Source organism: Camelus ferus, chromosome 13 (genome assembly GCF_009834535.1).
Source record: "Camelus ferus isolate YT-003-E chromosome 13, BCGSAC_Cfer_1.0, whole genome shotgun sequence".
In the NCBI taxonomy this organism is placed as follows: domain Eukaryota; kingdom Metazoa; phylum Chordata; class Mammalia; order Artiodactyla; family Camelidae; genus Camelus; species Camelus ferus.
Genome location: NC_045708.1, coordinates 27981627 through 28007665, shown reverse-complemented (window position 1 = coordinate 28007665; position 26039 = coordinate 27981627). Strand labels below are relative to the sequence as shown.

At 41.1% G+C, this 26039-nt stretch overlaps 1 protein-coding gene across 1 annotated transcript in view; it reads right to left on the bottom strand.

The window, feature by feature from the left end:
- MACF1 (microtubule actin crosslinking factor 1) overlaps positions 1-26039 on the bottom strand; it is a 311201-nt gene that overhangs the window by 94396 nt on the left and 190766 nt on the right. The window contains 14 exon segments of the mRNA XM_014560572.2: positions 399-565; positions 5328-5645; positions 6018-6226; positions 7040-7163; positions 7478-7654; positions 8434-8952; positions 11192-11395; positions 12327-12560; positions 13504-13653; positions 15889-16122; positions 18133-18282; positions 18370-18585; positions 19827-19976; positions 20511-25892. Coding sequence (XP_014416058.2) covers positions 399-565; positions 5328-5645; positions 6018-6226; positions 7040-7163; positions 7478-7654; positions 8434-8952; positions 11192-11395; positions 12327-12560; positions 13504-13653; positions 15889-16122; positions 18133-18282; positions 18370-18585; positions 19827-19976; positions 20511-25892 — 8234 coding nt within the window.

The window sequence follows — 26039 nt, the reverse complement described above, 5'->3', positions numbered from 1 at the left end:
ATAAATGGTCAAAGTAAGCAGGGTGAGTGCCAATATAACCCTTAATTATGTCTGGGAAGTCTCTTCCAGTTTTTCTCATTATGTCAAATCCTGTCACAATCCTACTTGCTGCCTGAAACTTGTTGTTTGGTCTGGTGACCCGGACTTTTTATTGTGCAAAGGGGGAACTGAGCCCCATGACTGAGAATGAAATCATTATTTAGTAACAGAAAAACCACTAAGCATCAAGCTGACTGAGTAGCTTTGTCTGAAAGAGGCACTTTTTAATCTCCTATGGCTCAGTAGTAGAGTTCTTGATGCCATCTTTTCTGGTGAAGGAGGAAGGAAGAGAAATCATTTCATTCAATAGCAAGAAAAAGTTAGCTCCACGACACTAACCCCCACCTATGAAAACTCACCTCTCTTTAATTGTCTTCTGCAGCTCTGCAAAGTCCTTTTTGAGGCTCTGCACTCTGTCCTGGTGCTGGGACAGGTCCAGTGCAAAGCCACAGGAGCTCAGGTCAGTGACTAGGTGCTCGAGAGTATCCAGGTTCTCCTGTTGGTCTTCCATTTCCAAATTGAGCTCCTGTAAAACAAACAAGGAAATGTATCAAATCCTCCGATCCATATAAATAAATAGACTTTAAAGAATGAGAGATATCTAGATTAAAGGTGGGGCAAGTTCTCCCAAATCTGTAGAAAAAGACAGAACAAGAAAAGAGGCATGTTCACCTGTTAGATCAAAACACTACATATGTAGGATTTCTCCAAACTGCCCAAGAGTGGCTAGGAATTTCAAAGGAGTCTTGTCTCCTTTAAACTGATGTTCAAAGATTCTGAAGGCAGCACGACAGAATAAAAAGAATGGAGGTTTGGGGAGTGAAAAAGACCTGAAATTCAGTCATGGCTTTGTCATGGCTTACTAGCTTGTGATCTTAAGCTAAGCTTCTATAGTCTGTTTGTAACACATTCTTCACTACTATTTAACGTTGTATTGACAATATAAGCCCACACAACAAGAGAAAACAATCTGTGGCATAAGAATTTGAAAAGAAGAGGTAAAACTATATTTTCAGAATATATGTAAGTACAGTTGTAAAGTCTAAGAGTATCAACAATACAACAAAATTAAACAATGAAGTAATCCACTAAGGGAGCAGAACATAAAACTAACATATAAAAATCAAGAGTAAATATTCATTTATAATAGCAACACAAAAAGTACAATTTTAGGAATCAACTAACAATAAACATACAAAATCTTTATGAATAAAACTTTAAAACACTTCTGAAAGACACAAAAACAGACTTGAATAAATGGAAAGACGTTCCTAAAGATATGTATGTATGTATATGGGTGCATATACACACATGTGAATAAGTAAAGTGACCCAAATTAAAATACCAACATTTTTCCTCTATTACTAATAAAGCTGATTCAAATGTTCACCTGGAAAAATAAATGTACAATCATAGCTACGAAAACTCCTAGAAAAGAAAAAAAAAAAAAAAAAAAAAAAGGAATAGGGGAGATTAACTTTACCAGATAGTAAAACAAACCATAAACCCTCTAGAATTAAAAATAGTATGGTATGGCTAGTGAAAAGAAAGATTAGTGAAACAGAATAGAAAATTCAGAAATAAGAGGGGGAGGATACAGCTCAGTGGTAGAGCACATGCTTAGCACATGCAAGGTCCTGGGTTCAATCCCTAGTACCTCCATTAAATGAATGAATGAATGAATGAATACATTAGTAAATCTAATTACCCTCCCAAAAAAGAAAAAGAAAATCCAGAAATAGACTTGAATACATAAGACATTTTGTATATGATAAAGATGGACTCTCAAATCACTGTGGTAAATAAAGATGGACTTATCAAATAAAAGTTATTGGGAAAACTAGACAGAACTTTAGAGAAAGATGAACTTGTATTCATCCTCACATCATACCTTGGAATAAACTTAAATTGTTAAATATTCAAGTGTAAAAAAATGAAACCAAAAGATATATGCACCTCAATGTTCATAGCAGCACTATTTACAACAACCAAGACACAGAAGCAACCTAAATGTCCATTGACAGATGAATGGATAAAGAATATGTATATAAAACTGAATCAATTTGCTGTACACCAGAAATTAACACAACATTGTAAATTGACTATACTTCAATAAAAAAAAAATCTTCAATGAAACAGTGATGCCTCTGACTTCAAGCTATATTACAAAGCTATAATAATCAAAATGGTATGCTGGTGGCACAAAAACAGACATATATGTCAATGGAACAGAATAAAGAGCCCAAAATATAAATCCACATGGATAAAGATGATGTGGTATACATATACACAATGGAATATTACTCAGCCATAAATCAGCAAGGAATCTTGTCACCCTTGTGATGACATGGATAGACCCAGAGTGTGTCATGCTAAGTGAAATAAGTCAGACAGAGAAAGACAAATACTGTATGATTTCACTTATATGTGAAATCTAAAAAACAAAACAAATGAACAAACAAAACTAAATGAAAACAGACTCATAAATTCAGAGAACAAACAGGTGATTGTCAGAGAGGAAAAGGATAAGAGGCTTGGTGAAATAGGTGAAGAGAATTAAGAGGTGCAAACTGTCAGTTATAAAATAAATAAGTCATGGGGATGTAATACACAGCATAAGAAATATAGTTAATAATACTGTAATAACTTCGAATGGGGACAGACGGTACTGGCCTTATCATGATAATTTTGTAATGTATTTAAATGTTGAGTCACTATGCTGCACACCTGAAACTAACATCATAATTGATTTTCAACTATACTTCAATCAAAATAAGAATGACAAAATCTACTGTGTAAAAATTAAAAAAAAAATTTTTTACATAGCCGAAAACACCATAAGCAAAGTCAAAAGACAAAGGACCAATTGTGAAAAAGTATTTCTAACACATCACATATAAAGAACTAATTCCCCGCATGTAAAACTCTTTTAAGTTGAAAGAAAAAAAAGACTAAACTCTTGACAGAAAATGGCAAAAGACATGAACCAACAGTTTATAAATAAATGTCTCTTAAATGTATAAAAACACACTCAACTTCACTCAGAGAAGAAACAAAAAAAAATTAAAACCACATTTTGTTGGTGAGGCTACAGGGGAAACAGGTGCTCTCATACATTGCTGGTGGGACTCCTCAGGGAGGGGTACTTGGCCACATGGAACAGAACCACACAGCCATTTATCCTTTGATGCAACAATTCCACTGTAGGAACTTATTTGAAGCTATACTTCCAATAATATGGGGGAAATACACAAAGTTATTCACGGTGGTGTTATTTCTAAAAGCAACCAGAATTGGTGGTTTTGGAAAAAACCAGAATGAGAGTCTGGGGGAATAAACTATGGTTCATCCTCACAACAAATGTATAGTTTAAAAAAAGCGGAAGACCTCTATGGATTAAGTGATTTCCAGGACATATTAAGTGAAAAAGTAAAGTGCAAAAGATTATATAATGTACTTTTTTGTGTAAGGAAGAATGAAAAATGGTATGTTTTCTTTGGAAAAAAAAGTAGAAATAATAAACCAGAAACCCATAACCTGTGGGGGTGAATGAGAACAGGATGGAAGATGCTGTACATCAGAAATTGACACAACACTGTAAACTGACTATACTTCAATTAAAAAAAAAAAAAAAAAAAAGAACAAGATGTAAGAGACAGGGAAGACAGTGTATCCTTATTCACTCTTCTATACCCTAAGTATAACTTTCTGAAAAGTTTTGACTTTTGAGATATGTTAATGTTTTACATATTTAAAAATAAAACTTAAGAAAAATAAAATTCTGAGGTTGAATACAAATAGAAAGAAAGGAATCTAATTATAAATGAAATCACAGGAAAAAAAATTCAGGTAACTTTGAACACAGTATATAGTAGGTCATAGTCTAAGGACAAAAAGAAATCTAAAGAAATCTTGAATTTTATTTAGTAGGCTTGTTATTGGTAGAAATAGTGTAATTCCAAAGCGACCTTATTTTATTGTAAGACAAAGCAAATAATACCTTAAGGTTGTTGGAAACTAGGGTTCTCCCTATAGGAAAAGGAAGCTATGAACAGGGAACGGAGGAAGAATTCTATGATTTGAGTTGGAATTGGATTATCAGTCTGAACATGATATAAAAAACTTTCAAAGATTTCCTAGCCCTCTCCACTGAAAGGACCTAGAAGCAATGAAACCCCAGGAGTACATCTAGTATCTGGATTCTAATTTTTAAATGCAACCCCTCACTAAAAATGGGGCTCTTTGGAGAAATAGGTGATTTCAGGCACGGTACAGGGGAATTACACGATAAGCCTGGAATATCTTGCTGTGTCGGAAAATAAGAGATCACTCATATAACTGACAGGGACAGGTCATGTCAAAGATACCAGGAGACAGCTTAAAGGTGCTCCCGCTGACCACATTTGGGAAAACGTTTGCATATAAAAAGAACAATGATAATATTGAATATGGGGGTTCATTATGATACTCTTCTACACATTCATAAAGAGAAAACAGTTAGTTAATTGGTGAATCCAGGTGAAAAGTATGATGGTATTTACCATGCCATTCCTTTTACTTTTCTGTAAGTTTAAAAATTTTCAAAAAAAAAAAGGCAGAAAGTTAGGAAAGAAAACCAAAGAAAACAATGAGATTATACTACGGTATGGAAAAGGTAGTTGGATAAACCAAGGTGGCGATGTGGGGATACAGCAATGCGGACATGCTATAGGTGGGAACGTGAGCAGGTGCAGCCGTTCTGGAGCTCAAGTTCACTGCTACTTGGTTAAATGAAGTACAGGCATATATATACCAACACCAGCCATTCTACTCCCTGAAGTACATCCGTATCTGTAGGAGGTAATAATGCTTCACCAAAGATTTCCAGCTCTGCACCTACTAGGCACGTGGTAGGATTACATTACTCCACCCTGTTGAAAGTCTGGTGTGATCATGAGAAACTTGCTTTGACTAATGACATGTAAATGTCATTACCTGCAGCAGTAACTATGAAAGCATATAAAGGATGAAGTTCCCATCAACTTGAAAGAGTGAGTGACTGTGACGAGTTAAGTATCCCTGCTAATCTGGGTTGAATACGTAGTACGAGTGAAAAACGACTCTAAGCTGTGTTTTTAAAAAATGGACAAACAACCTCTAGCTTACAGGATGGCTGTGATAACTCTTTAAGATAATGCAGGTAAAGTTCCCTGTACACTGACTGATACATTATGTGTTCAGTAAATGTTGATATTTTCCCTTGCCCTTCATCTCCCTTTATTCTGCCAGCTTGGCAGATCTCTCCTCACCTGGATCTTTTGGAAGAAATGTGCAATATCTTGATCTGGCTGATTTCCAGAGGCCAGCATCCGACTTCTGTTTTCCATGAATTGCTGTAGCTTATCAGAGACATGTTCAAACATCTCTGCCTGGGGCAGAAGCTTCTTTAGGGAGCTCTCCTTTTCTTGCTGTTGCAGACAGAGCTGTTGGAAGCGCTGGCTCACCTCCGCCAGTTTGCCCTGCAGCACTGCAGCTGTGGTGCTGTCTGCCGTCTCCATGAATCGGGTCACCATCTCACGGGTGGCCTCCAAGCTGCTCTTTTGCCGAGCAATGTCCTGCTTCAATTTCTGCCATCAAGAACGTATCTGTCAGCGCCTGGATCATTCCAGGATATCTGACCCACAATCTAATAAAACTTCTAATGACTACATGCTCACCTCCTCAGGGAGGTTTGGAGGATTTCAAATGAGCCTTCAGAATTCCATCTATGCCCTCAGTTCTCCACCCCACGCCACCAATGACTGCTATCACCACTTTTCCTCAAGCTTACCAATGGTTTGGAAATTGAGTAGACACACTTTTACATGGATAAGTCATCTTTAAGTCTTATTAGAAGATTCACGGAAACAAATTCTTCTCCTGATACCTTTTCAGAATGCTGTCATCATGGAATGTGGCAAATATACCCTCTATGCTAACTCTTAGGGCACAGGTCTCACCATGTTAGTGGCCAGGGCTTCTTGGATGACTCCTGATGACAGCGACGCCACCTGTTCCTCTTCCAGGTTATTTTCAACTTCCTTGATGGACTGCAACAAGCTGTCTAGGCTTTCCTGGACACTCTGAGATTGGGCAATTGCCTTCTGCAGCAGAGCAGAGCGCTCAGCCAGGCTACTGGAGAGGCTTTGGAAATGGCTGAGTATGGAATCTGGAAAATCAAGGCATGAGAAGAGAGGATGGAGACTATTTTTGTGTCGCACTTTCAAAAAGGACATATTGAATTGCACATGTTAGTCATAATTACAACAGACATCAAGACAAACAAAGAATAAGCTTAAAATACATCACTATTTGAACCAAATTCAATAAGCATAATTTATTTAGCATCTACTAAGTGTCAGAAATTATGCTCAATGCTGAGGACTAAAGATAATTACAATAAAGTCCCCACCTTCTACAAACCTTAAAACTCTAAAAAGAGCAGAGGTAGAGGAAGGCACATCACAACTGACCATGAAAATAAAACCATAACTCCTATATGGGTACTCGGAGTACTATACTAGAGAAGTCCGAAGGAAGAAGGTTGATTTCTTATCTTTTACTTCTTCTTGGGGGTGAGGATGATGGTGAGGACTTTACAAAGGAAGTAACTTCCCAGTTATAACTTGAAGCATGAGCAAGAGTCCAGTATGCATGGTAAGCCCTCAAAAAATGCTAGCAGCTAAGCAACAGGAAAAACTTTAGGGATAAGTAATGAGGAAGTGACTAGTTTACTCGGGAAAGAGAAGAAGTCGGGAGTGGCCAGAAGGCAGAACGCCTGGGGAAAAAGGTTGAAGCCAGACCGTGAAGGCCTTCCATGGTGCAAGAATACAGTTCATTAGAGGGTGAGCTACTTGTGCTTATATCCTCAGCCCCTACCCTAGCAGCACCACACATACGTGTACAACACAATGTGATGTATCACAGAGCAGAGGTACATACTAGGAATTAGGGGCGCACTCCTGCTATTGCTACTTCATACCTGTTGTTTCTTGAACATGCTTGCGGTCTGGGGCTGGCTCCCCTTCAATTTCCATGAGGTCATGAGCTACTTTTTGGAGCTTTTCTACAGGTACTTGGTGCTCAGCCAATTCCTCCTGCAACTGCTGCTTGTCCATGAAAAAGGACAAAAGGAAAATCAGCGTGTGTAATCAAAGCTGGTTCTAGGCAAATCAACTATGTATACTTCAATAAAAATTTTTTTCAGACATTTAAAAAAAAAAAGCTGGTTTTAGGAATCAAGAGCTACTGAGCAGCTTTATAGAATACTTCTGTTTATCCATAGCCACAGACATTAGATTAAAGTGTTTAGGAATAAGATCTCATCCAAGGCATCCCAACCACTGCCTTTAACCCATGCAAGCATCTGCTTTGCTTTGAGGGCACTCTAAGCCATGCAGCCTGTGTCCTGCTGGCTCACCTTTGTCGTCGCAAACTGCTGTTGCAGGACCCCAGGGTCAGAGGCAACGGTGTCTGAGAGGAGCTTTTCCACGTCGGCCTCACAAGCCTTCATCCAGGCCTGCAGGCTGTCAGTGCTGCTCTGGAACTGCTGGTACCGGCCTAGCAGCATGTTGAGGTGAGAGCCCAGTCGCGTACACTGTGCCAGAGAAAGCAGGGAAAGCAGGCTTAAGCAGGTTGGGCCACAGGCAGCAGCTTCCCAGGCATGGTACAAAGAGGCCTGGCGTTGTTACAGGGAACTGACAGCAGCTACGGTTTAGGGTAGTGCGGGCCTCCATGGACAGATGGGTAGCAACCATCTTCTACAAGTGGGGTCCTAATGGTTTGATCCATAGTATTCACCCCAACTTTATTATATACCCAGGAAGACTTAGTGAGTTGTATGATAAGCCACCAAAAAAATACACATTAGGTTGCAGGTGAAGGTGGGGACTGAGGAATAAAACATGTTCCTTTTTGGGGGTGAAAGATGTTGGCAAAAAGCACAAGATAGGTAAGAAGAACTGACTGAATTCTACATCTTGGGAGCTAAAGGGAGTTCTCTGACAGGAAGGAAGATTAGGATTACCCTAGATGCTGTGTCCAGGAATAAAGGCTGTGTACTTGGTTCAGTTTCCCTTGTGCTCTGTCTCTTGGGAGCCCATGCCTGCTGGTCAGGATACAGGGAGGCAAGCACCTCCACTTTCACCACGGGAGTGAGACATACTCTGGGATATTGCTCGGATCAAGCATAACCCCATGGGCCTCCACATTGGCATTTCTGTGGAGCTCATAAAGACATGAGGCCCTTGGTCAGTATGCAAATTGACTTGCTCACTGCATCCTGAGGTTCTTACTGTAAGCCCCCGAAACCACCCACAGCTGCGTGAGGACTGCTGTGACCGTTTCACTCGGGCCTGCCAGGAACCCCTCCGGTACCTTTGAATGGAGAGCGGTGTATCTTTCTGTTGCATCCTTCAGCTTGTCTTTCACTAAGGTTCCAGTTGCTGACGATTCTTTGCCTTCCTCAAGGCTATTTTCTGTGTCCAAGACTTTTTGCCCTGAGATAGTTACAAATCTTAAGTCTCCTTTGTGAGAAATCACATCCTCCGAGAAGCTCCCCTGCCGCCTCAGCAGGGCGGGAAGGGTTTCGGGGCTGCTGCCTCCCTTATGCATGTTCTCCAGCTCTTTCTCAGACCGGTCTAGCCAGTTTTCAAACTCGCGATGATCCTGCAGAAACTTCTGCAGCTCATCCCGCAGCGTCTGCACCCGCTTCAGTTCCGCCTCTGACCGGGCCAGGGAAGCCGCATACTGCTCCTTCAGCTCTCCCAGCTTCTCTCGCAGCACCTGTTGCTCCTCGGCTGTGAGATTGTGGCCATGCTGGTCCAGGAAGGCCTGAGCTGACTGGGTGGCCAGGATGAAGTTTTGCTGCTGAGACAGCAATTCTTGGTGATGGGCCTGGCAAAAAAAAAAAAAAAAAAAAGAAAAGAAAAAAAAATCCCCCCAAAACAAAGGACAATCAGTAGGGATACCACAATAACGTGGTGATATCACAGCTAGAAGTAGAGAGAGAGCTCAGCAGGCCACTTTTCCAGCTGCTCAGACATGACCAATATCTCTCACTGCAAGCATTATGCCACATGCTAATCCCAGATGAATTGACACATCTAGGATTTTACAATTTTCAAAGAGATTTTACATGTGTTATCTTATCTGATTTGTGGCACTATCTACAGCATAGGCAGACAATATAATTCCCATGTCAAAGATGGAATAAGTGAATACCAAAAAGATGTTAAATGTCTTGACTGAGGTCATGCAGGTAGTTAAGGGACGCATTATGACCAGAACCTGACCCTCTTCACTGAACTACCCGAGGTCCAAGAGAAGGTACAAATGGCCAATTAAAATTACCCACGTTAATGGAAGGAGAGAGTAAGCCGGATTAAGTCATACATACGACAACACAAAAACTGCAAATACCTAGCTATGAAATATGTCACTTACACCTCCAAAAAGGCTCTCCCTACTAGGAAAGATCTTGGAAAATTAACTTGTTAAATAAACAATTTGTACATTAGTGAGAGTAAACTGCATTTCTGGATATTGTAGGTAATCTGTACTGTTATTTTTATGTGCTATATCTAAACACTTACACATAGACCTTTTTTTCTATTACAATGGAATATAAGTTCTTTTAGGACTGCTGTTGCTTTGTTTCTAAAAATGTTCTTCCTGAGTCCAACAGAAGACAGTGGGAGCTCACCAGGTTCTTGATTATCTATAATGTTTATGCAACTCCCTAGAGAAGGACAAAGGCAACCTGACAGTTTCAGCTTCCAATGTCATCTCAGGAAAGCTGGGGTGACAAATATATCTGGCCCAAAGAGACAGTGAGGGGCAGTACTACCGCCAGTACTACCCAGATGTCCCCATTCTCATCCATCCACACGTAAGGCAGTTTCCTTCCTAGAATGGAGCTGCCAGCAAGCAGTATCAGGAAGCTCCTTGTGACAGAGGAACCATGTCTGCTCTGTGCTAAGACTGCCATGGCTTTAGGGTACACACTACAGTGGGTCTTCCAACTGTAGGAGTAGCATGCAAGAGGCAGAAATCCTATTAACACAAAATAAGGCACACAGGCTGTTCAACAGAAGCATTCTAGCTGAACCAGTTTTCTTTGCTGTAACAGTGTCACTACTAACATAGGTGATCCATGTGTTTTCTAAGTTCCCTAAACACATAGCAGTCTTTTAATCATGCAATACAATATGCCTGCATATGCCAGTTAATGTGTTGGAGATGGTGTATCTGGTTGGTTCACTGGTTTATCTCCAATGCCTGTCATATAGCAGGCACTCAATTTTCTGAATGAATAAATGAGTGGAGATAAATAAGAAATGGTTTCTTGAGGGCAGCTTTCAAAGAGTCAAGCTGGGATACAGCATTTTAGAAAGATCACTTAGTAGTGTGGGAAGAGACTGGAGGGTAAGAGCCAAGAGGCAAGGAGACCAGTAGAAGCTGCTATAATAACACTAGTGAAAGCTGACAGCAGTCTAAACTGCAATAATATCTTAATGGAGATAAAAACTGTGGATGACATTAAAAGAGATATAAGCATGAGATTTGATGACTGATTCGATACGGGAGAGTGAGGGAGGGAAAGCGATCTAGGATGATTTTAGTCCAGGCAAGTAAGTGGGAATATAGGACAGAGAATATGTTTGATGCGGAGAGGTATTACGGAAAACAGAAGTTCCATTTTTCAGGTTGAGGTGCTTGTGGTTTTACGTTGCAATTAGGTAGATGGATTTATATACTAGTCTGAAGCTCAGGACAGGCATTTAGGCTGAAGACAAATATATACATGGTAATCACTAGTACAAGTGGTAAGTGAAGTGTTGTGGGTAAGATTACCCAAGTAAAGTAAATAATGAAAGATGAGAAGAGGTCTAGGTTACAACCTAGAAGCACCTCATTATTTCAAAAGCTGGTCACAGGAAAGGGAGGAGGATTATCAATGCAGAGAAGTGTTATGGAAACAAGGGGGGGACTATTTTAAGAGTTTCAAGGCTGCTGAGAAAGCGAAGTCAGGAACTAGAAGTGCTCGCTGGCTTTAGGGGCAAAGAGGTTACAGTGACTTGCCCAGGGCAGCAGAGATTCCCCCAGCACAGTAAGAACAAGCTAACATGCTCACCTTCATCTTCTCACATTGCTTGTCCAGCTTCTCTGGGGCTTGGTTCATCCCTGTGTGACCATCAGTGGTGTCCAGGGCTCCTTCCTCCAGGTTAGCTCCTGAGAGTTGCTCCATCTGTCCACCCGATGATCCCACTGAAGCCACCCAATCCAAGAGAGCGTCGATCTTACTCCTGTTCTCTGCCAGTTCCTTTGCTGTTTTACTCTGAAAGCCACAAGCAAGTTCTAGTGAGAAAGCTTAGATACTCAGCTATACAACCAACGGTTAAGTAAAGGGGGAGGTTTTTAGGCTAAAGAAAAAAGAGAAGCTCTAAGGCTAGGTATAAACAGTCTTTGCACCCACAAAGAAAAATAAGCATCTTATAAATCTGTGGAAAACTAGTAAGACTATTTCTAGATTTTGTCTCTGTCTTACTGCCTTAAAAAAAGGTGGAGGGAGGGAGTGTGGGAAATTCCAGGGATTCAAAAGGGCTTTATTAAGAGATGGTTTAGTCCTGGCACCCCTCAAGCTTCACGGAATCCTTTCTAGGCACACAGATGATACACTGGGTTGGTAGGGTAAGAAACAGCAGTCACACTCAATTACCTGGCTGCTCTTCCCAAGGGAAACGCAGACTACTCTCATCCTTTTCTCTGACAAACAGAGCACTGAATTCTGAAACCTGCCTCTCAAAGTCTTTTCTCTCATTCTCAAAGTATTTTAATTAATAAAATAGGTTATGCCAAATGATAAATTCATGTATTTCAGAAGTCACCTTTAGGAAACTTAATTCTCTTTTCCACGTTCTCTACTTCCTCATTAGTGTCTGAGGTATTTTCCTCTAGGACCCTTGGATCACCAGTCTAGATTTACGTTAGAAATACACTTTTTTTTTTTTTTTTGCGTTTTCCTCTCTAGGAAAATGATGACGTCGATGATGATAATTTGAATATGAACTTCCTACCAACTATTCCTGAATGAAAGCTCTTCAGGATGCTTCTTATAAAGACAAATACTGACTCACAGAGCAGCTCCTGAATTAGCCCTTTTTTGTGGTTCTGCATTCTGTGAGGCAGCTTCCCTTCATTACCTTTTATTTGTGTAGATACTAAAACTTTCTTTTTTGAAAAAATACCAAGTACAGCAGTCTGGTTACCTTTTCAGTCTCCTGATGCAAGGCTGAGGTCACTACTTCCTCCAGCTCCTTCTGGGCCACCCTCGTCCTTTCCTGGAGAGCTTCATACTGTCCCTTGGCCTGATGAAGTTTTTCCCGGAGAGCTGTCAACTCATGGGGGCTCAGCTTGGTCTGGTTCTCTTCCAGAAACCCTTCAGTGTCTTTGACAACACTGGCAAATGAGGCGGCATGATTCTGAATGTCGTCCTGTAAATCCTGAACACATGAAAATAGGATAGCAGAGGTTTCAACTTTAGCACTTCTAAGACCTCCCAACAGCATGGAGATGGAATGGCTTGGATGACATATTTGCAATCGACATATGTCCCTGATATAATTTGCTTAAGGTTTAGGCTTAAACCAATGCAGATAATAAATAAATTTTAAAATATTTTTAATTAAGAAATTTTCAATATTTAATTTTCTAAGAAAAATTTAAATATAAATTCCTAAACAAATATTTGGTGAAGACAAAAAAGGAGACTGCCCATAAACATGATTTTTATTTTGCAATGAGTTATCCTCAGAGACATCATTCTTCTACGAACAAGAGTTGACAAAAGGATTCTAGCTGAGTCGAGGCTTGGTTGGTTCTTTATGAATCTCTTGGTTATTACTCTGTAGCCCTAAGGTAGCCTACAAGGCCCAGCATGGTACAGGTCCTGCCTACCCTCTAGGCTCACCAGTCACTAACCCTCCTTTTGTTCTTCGAAGTCCCACCGAACCAGCTTTCCCTCAGCTCTTGAGTATGTTGTACTGGATCTCATTCCCACTCCAAGCCTGATGCTCAGACCTATCCCTGGCATATTCTCATCCTCCTTCCACCCCTTCATGCCTTAACCCCCACATAGCCTTCATCTCTCAGTCTAAGTGACACTTCTTTAAGATAATCTTTTCTGAAATCCAAGTCAAGATTGGGCCTCTCTGTTGCATGTTCTCCTATAACTTCTCCTTGATAGATATAGCAGTGATTAAATTATATGTTCACTTTTGTGATTATCTGTGTGATGTCTACCTCTTCCACTACACTGTAAACTTCATGAGAACAGGGATGTTTACTATTATGTTGCCAGCACTAAGCACTGCGCCTGGCACATAGCAAGCCTTTATAAATACTTGTTGAAGGAATTAAAAAAAAAAAAAGTTAAAACATACTCACCTTCAATTCACTTTGGTTCTTCTGCAAAGCAGAGAGATCCTGCTGGGTGGCTCGACCTTGGTGGCCCACCAATGCTCTTTCTGCCTGCCCTACCCAGCTGCAAAGATCCTCGAGCTTCTGGTGACAGGTATTTTGTTGTTTCTGCAGGGTCTAATTAAAATGCAGAGGGGCCAAGAGACAATTAGTGATTCTCATTTTATAAATACAAGCTAACTCCCTGAAATGTAGAACAGGTAGGTTATATCTCAAGGAATGGAAAAGTTGGTGAGAGACTAGAACAGGAAAAGGCATAGAAATCATATTCAGAAAGCTCCCCTCATCTAGATAGTCTGTTGATCTGGGTCTATGGTCTGGATTATAATCAGGGGTAATTTCGGGTGAGAATGCTCCCAGGTTTGATTTGAAAGCTCCTTAGCCGGACTGCTGTCATTATTCTTGGAAGTGGAGAACAGAGAGCCCAGATGCTGGAAATCTATAGATGATAAAGGGGATAACAGTAAGTTAGTGGTTCTGATCAATTCTACCAGAACTGGGAGATACACTACATATTAAGCCATTATATGGAAAATTAGAAGGACTGGATTAGGAGGAAAAATCAAGAAACTGGATAATTTATAAGCTAACTGAGCTTCTTAATAATTGAACTGACTCTATATAAATCAAATGTTTCACAAATGCAGACACCCATTAAATGGAATGATGACATGCCAGGCATGAGGGGCTCGGCTATTTTGAGAAGAAAGGAACTGCCCAAGAATAGCAACGGGCTCAGCCTTTCGGGTGTCTGCTCCAACATCCAAGAGAAGAGTCAGGCCCAAGGGGAGGAGGGAATACACTTCTGTGCCTGATCCTGTCTCCAGATCTCTCAGCCACATGACACTGAAGCACCTGATTGAGCAATTGAGCATGATGTGTTCTCCTGACCATCCTTCTAGAACCAACTTCCACCAGTTTCTACCTTCTGATGGTGTTTCAGTCACCTGCACTTACAAACAGGTGCCCACATTGGCCCTCTCTCCCCCTCTTTAGGACAAATAGAAAGGCTCTGGAAGAGAACTCCTAAGAGCTCTTCAGCTGTAAAACGGGATCTTCATGGGTTAGGATGGGTGCAGACTGAATCTGAAAAAAGCAAAGCAAACAAGTTAACACACAGACATACACATGCATTCAGGGCAAATATAGAGAGAAGCAGAGCATTTCTGACAATAACAAGGTTAATAAACATTGTGGAATTAATTACACGATTGGAGAGAAGGTTCACATGCAATTCTATCACCTTCTGCAGCTCAGGGGCCTATCCTGGATCTGGGTTGTGTCTTAAGGTGGCTCAGATCAATACTATTTCATTAATTATCCATAAGCTATACCAGGTTATGTAAATTCCCCAAGTGAGGACACTGCAAATTTCCAGATTTGGAAGGTAATCTAAAGCATTTCATTAGTATTTTACTTCAATTTCAATTACAGCTGAAACAACTAGGCAGTAATAAGGGACATACAGACCTGACTAATCTCATTTCCTTTAAGCCTGACTCAAAGGTTCAATTCTACTTTGTACAATATTTAATAAAGGAGACCCTTAGGCAGTTTTGCTGGTGATAATGACAATTCTAGCATCATCTTGCTGAATTCCAACTTATTCAAATAGCAGAAATGGCATAAGCCCCCTTCTTGGTATTCTAAGATTATGACGTTACTGTTAATGCAATTATGTTGAGTTTTGCAAGAAGAGGGTTGTGATAGAAGGTGGTAGGATGGTTAGTCATCCCCTCCACCCCAAAAATGTATCAACAGTGCTTTGACACACATTTTTTTCATAATTTTCCCATAACTGAAGAAGCACAGGGCACTATAGTGTGAAGAAAGGTGCTAGAAAACAATTTCAAATATACTACAAAATTAGCATAATTATGATAAAAAATATTTTTGTCAGCTGTTTGAAGGTGGCCAAGGAATTTTACTGTTAATCATTTGAAAAGCCCCAGAATAAAATTGATTTCAGAACCATTCTTCTCAAGAGTTCAGAGTACCTAAATGTTCCTAACAGCCCTCAAAAGAATGCTGAGAGAGTTGGAGAAATAAGGGCTAGAGATAAAATTTTCATTTGAAAGTCAGAGACAATGAGACACAGTGACAGTAGAGTCTCACTGAGGAGAAAACACCTGCACGTGCACACGCACAGAAAGACACATATTCTCACATACACAAAACCAGAAACCAGAAACCAGAAACCAGAAAAACAGCCAGAACAGCTGCCTCCTGGACCAGAACCAATCAAAACTGGTAAACGCAGACCCCTGGAATCATGATAGAGTCTGGCCAGAAAACCCAAAGACAGAGGACATCTCAGAGACCAACTGAGCCCAGCTGCTGGTTCAGTCTGACCTTGACCCGGGCTGCCTGCTCCATTTGTTGAAGACGGCCCTGCAAGGCATCCCTCTGGGCTGCAGTCTGCTCCACAAGGTCCTGGAAGGACCTCTGCAGTTCATTCAGAAGCCTTAGCATCTGTCGGTTCTGCTGAGGGGACAAGTCCTGGGCGTGCTCAGAGATAAAGAACTGAATGTCAAAGGCAAGTGCATCCAGCTGAGACTTCCTCTCAACCATGGACTGTTTCAAATCCTAAGGTAAGGGGGAAAAGAAAGAAAGAAAAAGAAAAGAAACTTCTAATTCTCTATAGAAGCAGAAGCTGTTGGTTCCAGTCAAAGAAACAACATAATCAAACAGAGGTTAATTTCCTGTGTTTTTATAATTGACACCGATAATTTCTGGGGCCAAACCAGCACTGGAAGTCTCTCTCACTTCTGGTCTCTCCAAACTGCTCACCTATAACAGTTAGGTTTCCTTGACTAGACTTTGATTTCTAAATGCATTAAGCTTTCAATTCTTTATGTTAACAGAATTACAGATACCTGTGGAAATTTTTTTTTAAGTTTTGAAAAGTATAACATGAATTTCTGGTCTTAGATATATCTGTCTACTTGCATTAGGTTCAATTATCTATTTGTATTTGTCTAGCGGTGAGTTACTGGTAGGTCAGAAGTGAGGAAATATTCAATTTATTTGTGGTTCAATAAAATTCAACCTTTAGAGTAGATATATGTTGTTTATACAGTTTTTTTTGTTTATACATTTTAAAACTGTAAAGGGTTACAGCCAGACTTTCTTATGTAATAGTTGTATTGCTCCTTTAAAGCAGAAAAAGCTGCCTGAACACTAAAATGTATCTGTTTTTAGACAATGAAAAAGCATGCAATTTCCCCACAAACACTTAGTGATCATGAGTTATGTTATACTGGATGCAATAAGAACAAGTAAGATATCTACACATCTATCACTTTGAAACTGAGAGTAGTCAGCCATCCTGCAAAGCAGGCTGGGTGGGCTTCCTGGATATTTATCATGAGACTGTGCCTCCTCCATCTGTGAACACATGGATTTGGGAAGCAATCACTAGGAAATGAGGTGGCACTTTCTGTAACAGGATTCGTCCAAGTTATAACTAGGGGAAGACACCAATGCACAAGATGCTCTGTGTTTTTACACTTCATGCAATGTCACAGGGCTTTTTCTCATCCTTGCTTCTTTTAATGTTCTGTCAGTAAACAGACCAAGTCTGCTACTCATTCCTCCAATGATATATTTGGATAAAAGAGTATGAAAGAAGAAGGCAGGCCAACTCTTGGAAGATAAAGAGGGATGTGGCTGCATACAAGAAGCCTGACCACAGACGACAAGGTCTGCTTCTCCTAAGACTGGGGAAAAGGAAGAGGGTAGAATTGGGGGGGAATGTCTCTAGTCCTGCTCCAACTTCAGAAAGAATTCACGGAGAGCAATATCTATAGCAGAGGGTGGATAAACCAATGTATTATCTGATATTATCTTAAGTATAACCAGAAGAAACCACAGTGTTGGAGGGAGAAAATCTTCAGCTCATACGTATCTCAGAATCTTTAACCTTATATGTCACTGACATATAAAAAGAATCAATTAATTTGGAACTTAACAAGAAGAGAAGAAAAGCATCTCTCTAGATCAGGGGATGGTAATCTACAGTCCCCACCCCCCTGTGAAATGTTTGCCACCTGTTTTTGTAAATAAAGTTTTATTGTAACATGTCCACAACCATTCATTTACGTACTGTCTATGGCTGCTTTTGTGTTTCACCAGCAGGGGTAAATGGTTGCCACAGAAATGGGCCACTTATATATGACCTACAAAGCCTAAAATAGTTAACTATCTGGCCCTTTACAGAAAATCTTGTCAAGCCATGCATTAGATCGTTGAACAAAAATTCTCCTGAAATTGGTGTGTGTGCACAGGATTATATCTTGGGCAAAACAGAAACAAGGGATGGATCCTAGATGCTCAGTTATAAAGAGGACATGGAAGTTGATAATCATAGTCATTCTGCAGACTCTCTGAGAATAGCTGAAAGGATGAACAGTCATAATCACTGAAGCCCCAACGGTATGATAACGCAAAAAACTAAGCATCGCTGACTTTGTCTCTGAAATGGAGAGACTTTCTAAGAAAGATAAATACAGACACTGGTTTGCCTACCAGGAAAATAAAAATGATATAACTCAAGAGGACAAGTAAAACATGCTTGAGACTGGAGGGTGCGCTTACCTCACACTGCTGGAGATTGTGGTTCAGGCTGTCAGCATCCGTTTCATTGTCATAGTCCTTGCTGTTCAGGAGAAGGTGGGTATTGCCAACCCAGGCTCTCAGATCTTGAAGTTTGCTTTCTAGCTGTTCATACTGATTTAACACTCTAGTCTAAGAAATAAATGACAAATTAGATGATAAAACTCTCCAAGTCTGCCCAGACTTTGTGAGCCTTTGTGAATAAAAACAAGATGCTACCTTTTTTACTTCCACAGCATTCTGGAGATGGAGCAGCCTGGAATTCCAAGAGTCACTCACAGAGCTGAGGGACTTTTGAAGATTCTTGGCATCTTTCTCTAGAGCCTTCAACAGTTGAGCTGGGACTTCTTGAGGCTGGCTAATGATAATCTGATTCACACACTCCAATTCCCGACTCACCAACGTGGACAGATCCTTTAGCTCCCCATCTAATACCTAAGGGAATAAAGTAGAATTACCTCCAAGATCAAAACTAGAAATCTTGCTATCTAGGAATAAGCTGTGAACATATTTTTCTGTCACTTCATGCCACACAGGCTCTACAGCTTATAAAGTGTTTTTACATACGTACATTCATCAGTTTATTGGGTTCTCACAATGAATAACTCTTGAGGTAGGCACAGTATACATTATTATCCTGGATTTCCAGGAGTGATGCGTCAGTGCTTAAAACTGTGATTTTTTTCACCTGTTGCTGCCTGGCAGGTAAGTAATAGAGCCAAGACTCGGACTCAGGTTTCCTGACTCAGTGCAGTGCTCCTTCCACTACAACCTGCTGCCGCTCCAAGAGTGTCATTATGCTTTAGAGAGTGGTATGCAATATGAGTCAATCAAAGGACAACTCTTTCACTTCAAAGTCCAAGAGAGCAGAACCCAAGAACATAAAAACATCCCAAACCAGTCTTCCCACTCAGCTACTCTACAACATTCTGATCCTCAGTAGAGAAGCCAGAAGGAAGCTGTGGAAAAGCTTGGTAGTTCTTCTGGGCATCACCCGCACCTGCCCCCAGCCACCCTGCCCCAGGCCATACTCTGGATACTGAGAGAATGGGCAAACCTCTGCAATCCGTGTCCTCCTCCAATCCTGTGCCAACTCAGCCTCCAGTTTCAGTCAAAGAACTACTCTCCTCCCTCTCATGACTAAGTCTACATCTTCCCATGTTCTCAGGGAACTCATTCCATCAGCCATCACTTTCTCTCTCCTCTAACTTCAAGTTCTCCCTCTCAGCCCCCAAAATCCACTCAAAACACTCCTCTTTCAGTCATTCTCTTCCCTGCACTACCAAGCTTCTGGAAAAGAATGACCTACATTAATTGCCCCCACCTTCCAACCTCTCATTTATATTTAATGTAACCAAGTTTACATCCCACACTCCACTGCAACTGTTCTTATCAAGGTCACCAGTGACTTTCAGGCACTAAACCCCCCTTTCAGTCTTCACTGTGCTCAGTCTCCCTACTATGTTTAACACTGCCGACTGCTCCTCTCTTGAGTCAATTCTGCTTTGGTTTCTATGAGACCAGTACTCCCTGGTGTTCTTCACAGAGCTCCAGTTACACTTTTTCAATCTATTTTTTGTCCATTAAATGGTAGTGTTTTTGAACATGTTTTTCTTCCTGAATAGTCTCCATTTCCTCCAAGCAGATGGGCCCAGAGGAAGCCTCTGGAAACCTACCTTGGCCTGACACCACAGGTCCTGTAGCTCTGCCAGGTTTAGCTCTACAGGTTGAATCTGTTTGGTCCTCATTTCAATGTCTCGTAAAACAGACAGATAGGATACCAACTTCTCATCATGTTCTAGACAGAGTTGCCGGTTAAATACATTCTGTGGAGCCAAAAAGAAAACTCACTCAAATATGACATTCTCCTTTTAAGTCTGCTGTTTAAAGCAGGAAGGGTCTTCTTGATAGACAAATAGAAATTTTTGCTACATATGAGGGATGAAATATAACATGTTACTTTGTCTAAGGTGTCTCAAATCAATAGACAAAAAAGTGACTTTATTAACTTCCTCAGGGAGCAGAAGCCCATAATTTGCAATCTGTAAGCACCATTTTAGCAAAACTTCCAAAAGCTATTCTGACTTCAGGTACCATAGACCTAGTATTTCAAATTAGCTTCAACGTTTCTAACTTAAAACCCTTGCAAATTTCAGAAAGACATTCAGCATCATTGCCTAATTTTCCAACAACTGTGCTCCAAGCAGATAATGATAAACTAAGTTATATCTTAAAGAATAATCCAGTGTCCTGAAGTGTATGTACCCATACAACCATACACAGGGAAACTCAGTATCAAGAGTTTTACCATTAAACTATTATAACCAGTACACACACACACATCCCCCTGCGGAACTTACTTTAGTTGCTCTGGAGGGTTCTGGGTTTACACTGTCATTTCCCTTTCCCCCGGGTGCAGTGACGAAGGGGGTCTGCTCACTGCCAGGGCTCTCTCTGAGCCTTTCCTGTAGTGTCTTCTCATCCATCTTCACTGCAGGGCAGGCTATGAGAGGTACCGTCTCTTCTTCACTGCTCTCTGGAATAGTGGGACTAATGGTGGCAGCCTGTTGCCCTGTACTCTCTTTTCGAGAAACATCTTTTAACAGTTTCTCTGGAAGAAGGGACACTGAGACTCTGGGAACTCCCTGAGCCACTATGCCTTCAAAGGACACTGCTTCTCTACATGTGACTATAGGGTTTGACATTTTTAGAAATTTCTCTCCAGTTACTTCCTCAGTTGTTACTATTTCCGATTCAAGAATTTTGCAACGTTCATGATCACTTTTGTTGTCCTGGCGATGAAGGCCCTTTCTGTCTGAGAATTCCAGGTAAGTGACTTCTTTGGAGTCTACTCTAATTTCTTCCAATTTAACAGCTCTTGTTGAGTCAAAAGGTACTTCTTGGTGTGATTTTTCTTTATATTCATTAGATGAGGAAGTCAGATCTTTGGTTTCCCTAGTCTTAAAAGTAACACAAGAATCTTGATAATAATTGGTCTCCTGTCTGGTGGTTCCTTGGAAAGACTTGTCTGCAGTGAAAATTTGGGATGTGTCTGCAATTTGGGCTTTTCCAACTGATTCCTGGTAGTGCAATCCTTCAGGTCTTGGGGTCAAAGAAGAGGGTATTTCATTCTGGGCTCCACTAGTAATTTCTTGAGATAAATTTTCTTCTGGGTTTAAAGTCAAGCAGAAGCTTAAATTTTTGGCTTCTTCACTGACTTGATTAGAATCTTGATTTCTTACAGGAATTCCTCTGAGGGTCGTTTGGGAAGAAGAGTCTTCAGCTTCACAAACAATAGAAAATCCCAGCTCTCTATCAGCTGCTTTGCCTTTTTCACTTTCTGTTATTGCCATAGGCTGACTCTTCATGCTGGAGTCACGGTCATCGCTAATGGCAGTTTCCTGATTCAACTTTTCTTCTGAAAGACCTGCTGGTTTGCATGTTTCAACACTTTCTTCTGCAGCCGTCTCCCTCGTCCGCCTCTTACTTTTCTCCCTGGTATGCGCTGGCTTCTGCGTAACCCGCTGACTCAGCAATCTGCTGGAAGTTTTATAGTTTGGTGCTTGTCCTTCTGAAGTAGTTTCTCCTTGGTTTTCCCTTATTTCTTTATAATCTAAGCCTGATATAGACTCTTTCATGTGAGAAATAATTTCTATTTGTGTCACCTCTTTGGGTTTAAAATCACAAATTTCTGACTGAGGGTGTGTCATTGAATCTTGGCCCAGTGATTTACCATTACGATCACCAGGAATTCTGATACTGCCAGATTCTTTAGCATCTGGAGATCTCTTCTCATCTTGAGTCTTGCATTCCAATTTCTTTAATGAAATTTCCCTGCTCTTTTCTGGCTGCTCCCCATTAGAAACGCTCACTTTAACCTTTTCTTGGGCAGACTGATTTTCAATTTGAAATAATTTCTCACTTTCTGCTTTACCACAACTCATTTCGGCTGTCTGATTACAAGCAATTAACATTTCCTTTCTTAGAAATTCCTTCTGTAGTTCACATACTTCAATTCCATCTTGCTTTTCAATTGGAGCCTGGTGATCACTGCCCTCTAAGATATCGATTTGGATCATAGTTGCCATTTCAGGGCTGATAAATTTTTTCTCGATAGCTTCCTTTAAAGTCACTCTCTGATCATTAAATATGTCAATAATTCCTCCATCTAACATCTGATGGGATGCAATAATTCTGACCATGTCTTCGTCTACTAATTTCTGTTCTAAAGCTGATGCCAGCGTCAGTCTTTTTCCCGTGGCCGTATCTATAATTCCCCCAGTGTTTGCCTGAGCTTCCAGAACTCTCAGTGTAGCTGCAAAGTCTACTTTTCCAAGCTTAATTGCTTGAGACAATGTAAGTACTCTGTCACTTGCTCCATCTTTAATGTCTGAGAAGGGAATTACTTCTAGATATCTCTGTCCAGATTCAATATCAATCTTACATTTTTTTACTAGTTCTGAATAGGGAACAATTCTATAATTCTCAGGATCTATAATCCCATTCATCATTCCTGAAGACAATACTGCTCTGTTAGTTAATAGTCCTTCTTTCTCAGCTTCTGCCAAGGTCAGTCTCTGGCCAGAAATGAGATCTACGAAGCTTCCAGTCAAGGTCTGAATTTCTTGGATTTCTCTTTTCAAATCCTGAGTAACAAGATCTAATTTTATGGCTTCAGGGAGGGAAAGAGTTTCCTTTGTTTCAGGATGAGAGAACTGATGGAGGCTTAAGCTCTCAACTTTTTTGAGTTGCTTGGCTAAATCTTCATCAATGATGCCATGTTTAAAGGCATTATTGACAGAAAGTCTCATCCCAGATATATGGTGAATGATACCTCCATCTACCACCTGCTTAGTCAACAACTGAATGGCCTCCTCTCTCTCCAAAAGTCCTCTGTCAATGGACTGCACAACTGTTAAAGGGGCTTTGCTCTCAGGGTCCATAATTCCAGTTGTTTCCATTTGTAAGCGAATTAATCTCTCCCTAATCGTTTCTTCAGCATCTCTGCCCTTGGAAGCTTTCTCCAGATTTATAAGCTCTGTCTGGTCAGCACTGTCCACCAAGCCAAGATTTGAGGCCAAAGTTACTGAAATCTTTTTGCCTCGTTTCAGGTCAACGATTCCACCAGTTACCACCTGCCCCTCTAAAATTCTGGTGGCTGTTTGTGGGTCAAGAAGTCCAACTGCAACTGCTTCCTTCACAGAGCACAGTGTGTGGGTGCGGGGGTCTAAGACTCCACTTATAGCTTTGTCTGCCATGAGGACATTATGTAATAATTTCTCATCCATCAGACCTTCATCAATGACTTCTTCAGTTGTCAAAGACTCACAGGTCTGAGAGTCAAAGAACCCCCGAAACATGTTCAGCTTTCCCATAAGTTTCACAGCAGTGTGACTGGTCACGAGGCCTTGGGCTATTGCTTCATTTAGTAAGAGCTTTTGACCTGTCTGCTCATGAAAGATACCACCATCTAGTAATTGTGTGGATAATATATTTAAGGTGGCTTCTTCAAGCAATTCTAAAGGATGACTGCATGACAGGGAAGTTTCACGACCACTGTCTTCCTCATCTGTCTTTCCTAACATTACCATACGACCACCTGCCCTGCTGTGCCCTTCTGGACTTTGTTTATGATCATCCCTACCCAAAGATGTCTTATTTAAGGCCTTCTTTTTGCCCAGAGAATGAATATTCTTATCCTTTTCAGACGTTTGCTCCGATTCTAAAACTAGAGTTCTCTCTACCTGAAATTGTGACTTTTTGCTCTGGGGTTTTATGAGAGGTCTTCCAGTTTCACTCAGAGTATATTCAGTTTCAAGTGTGCTTGCTTGTTCTTTCTGACACATAAAGGAAGTCTTTCTCAGAGTCTGCCATTCTTCCTTTGCTGATTCAACAGAAGGATCTTTGTCTTCCACCAAAGTCACATCTTCTGCTTCCTCAGGAGGTACCATAAGGAGAACGCCTCTGCTGGCGTTTTCCCTGGTAGACACTTCTATTTGGTCTTGCTTTTTGCTACCTGACAGCTGCCTTGTAAACTCTGAATTGACTTTACCTATAACCTTCAAAGTATTAACATTTGGAATTCCCACTTTTTGTTTTCCTACAAACAGGTCCTCTTCGGGGTTCTCTGCAGAACCTTCTGTTTCTACAGTGGTCTTTTTGCCTTTTGCTTCTGTGCAATTTGCCTGATCGGGATCTTCTTTGTTCTGAGAAGAGAACTGGAACTCAGGTGGCCTCACAGTCAGCCCATCACAGAAAGCTTCTGTGATTTTCACATTCACTGATTCTTGTAATTCCTCAGGAGTTTCTAGTCTCTGATGTCCAATTTCAAACATTTCTGGAGGACCTGCTTGACATTCACCTCCTGCTGTCAGTGCATCTATCAGCTCGTTGTCCAGCAGGAGCAGCCTCTGTCCATTGCGCACATTAACATAGCTGTGAGTCATCAGCTGAAACAGCAGCTTCTCGTTAGGGCTTGCTATGCCCTCAGTTTGGCCCTGGCTGCACAGCAGACCGGCCACTCCAGGATTCATGCTCAATTTGCTTCGTTCTAGAGAGTCTGCTAACTGCATGTGGGGCATCACATCAGGTATGCAAATTGATTTCAAGTTATTGGCAAGATCTTTGTCCAATATACCATTCTCTATTGCTTTCTTCCAGGACCAAATCTCTGTGGTTGCTGGTAGAAATAGGGCTTTAATATGTTGTCGGCCACTAAGGATTTTATGAGCTAGTTCAGTAGACACAATACCTTGTTCCAGGGCATCTGTAATTGGGAGAATCTCTCCAGATTCAGGCCACAGTAACCCCATGAATGACCAAAGGGACTCCAGAATTATAAGGGCAATCTTAGCAGCTACTAGATCATTGCTCACTGCTTCATCTATTGTCAGCCTATGCCCAGTGACAGTGTCTATGATGCCTCCTGTCTGAAGCTGCCTTATGAGTAGAGCACAGGCCATATCTTGGTCAATCAAATTGTGTCTTACAGCCTCTTGCACTGTTAGTCTGTGTCCTGTTCTTGGATCTACTATGCCACCAGCAAAAAGCTGAGCTTCCAGCATCCGGACAGTGACCTGCCTATCTATTAGCCCTTCTTGAACTGCACGGAAAATGCTAACTTTCCGGCCTGATTTCAAGCTCACCATTCCACCAGCCAATTGCTTGACAGGCAGCAATTTCAACCCTGACTCCTGGTGGACAATGCATCTCTGCATCAGATCCAGCAAACTGATTTTCTCAGCTGTGTTTGGGTCTATCAAATTCTTGGATGACCGCAGGTGAGACTCTAACACTGAGTGAAGCCATGAAGAAATGAGGCCTTGGTGAAAAGCCTCCCCTAGGTTAATACAGTTGTCATGAGGGGGGAGACTGAAACCTCCAGTTGCCAGGTGAGCTTCTAAGATTTTCAGTCCAACTTTCTCACTGATTATTTTCTTTTCAATTGCTTCCACCACAGAAAGAGAGCCTCTGCCCTCAGTAAGCCTGCTGATTAAGGACAGGGCATCCTGTAGCTCCCGGAGCTGCTGGTACATCTGGGGATTAATGAGGTTTCTGGCTAGGCCCTCCTCCAAAGACAGCTTTTCACTGGTCTCAGGAGCAATGAGGCCAGACATGATAACCTGGGATTCCAGGAGCACAAGGCCCGTGTCTTGGTCAATGAGGCCCTTTTGCATGGCTCTGAAGATGGGAAATATCTCCACTGTGCCTAGGTCAATCACCCCAGCAACTGCTCTGCAGCCCTACAAGAGAAAACGAAAGAGAAGACTGAATCAGAGAAGCATAACTGTTGAAAGGAGTCATTCAAAGAACTACAATATATCAAATTCTGACCACAAGAAAAACCCAGCCTGGGATGAGCCCCAGTGTGTAGGAAACATTCTGAAGCC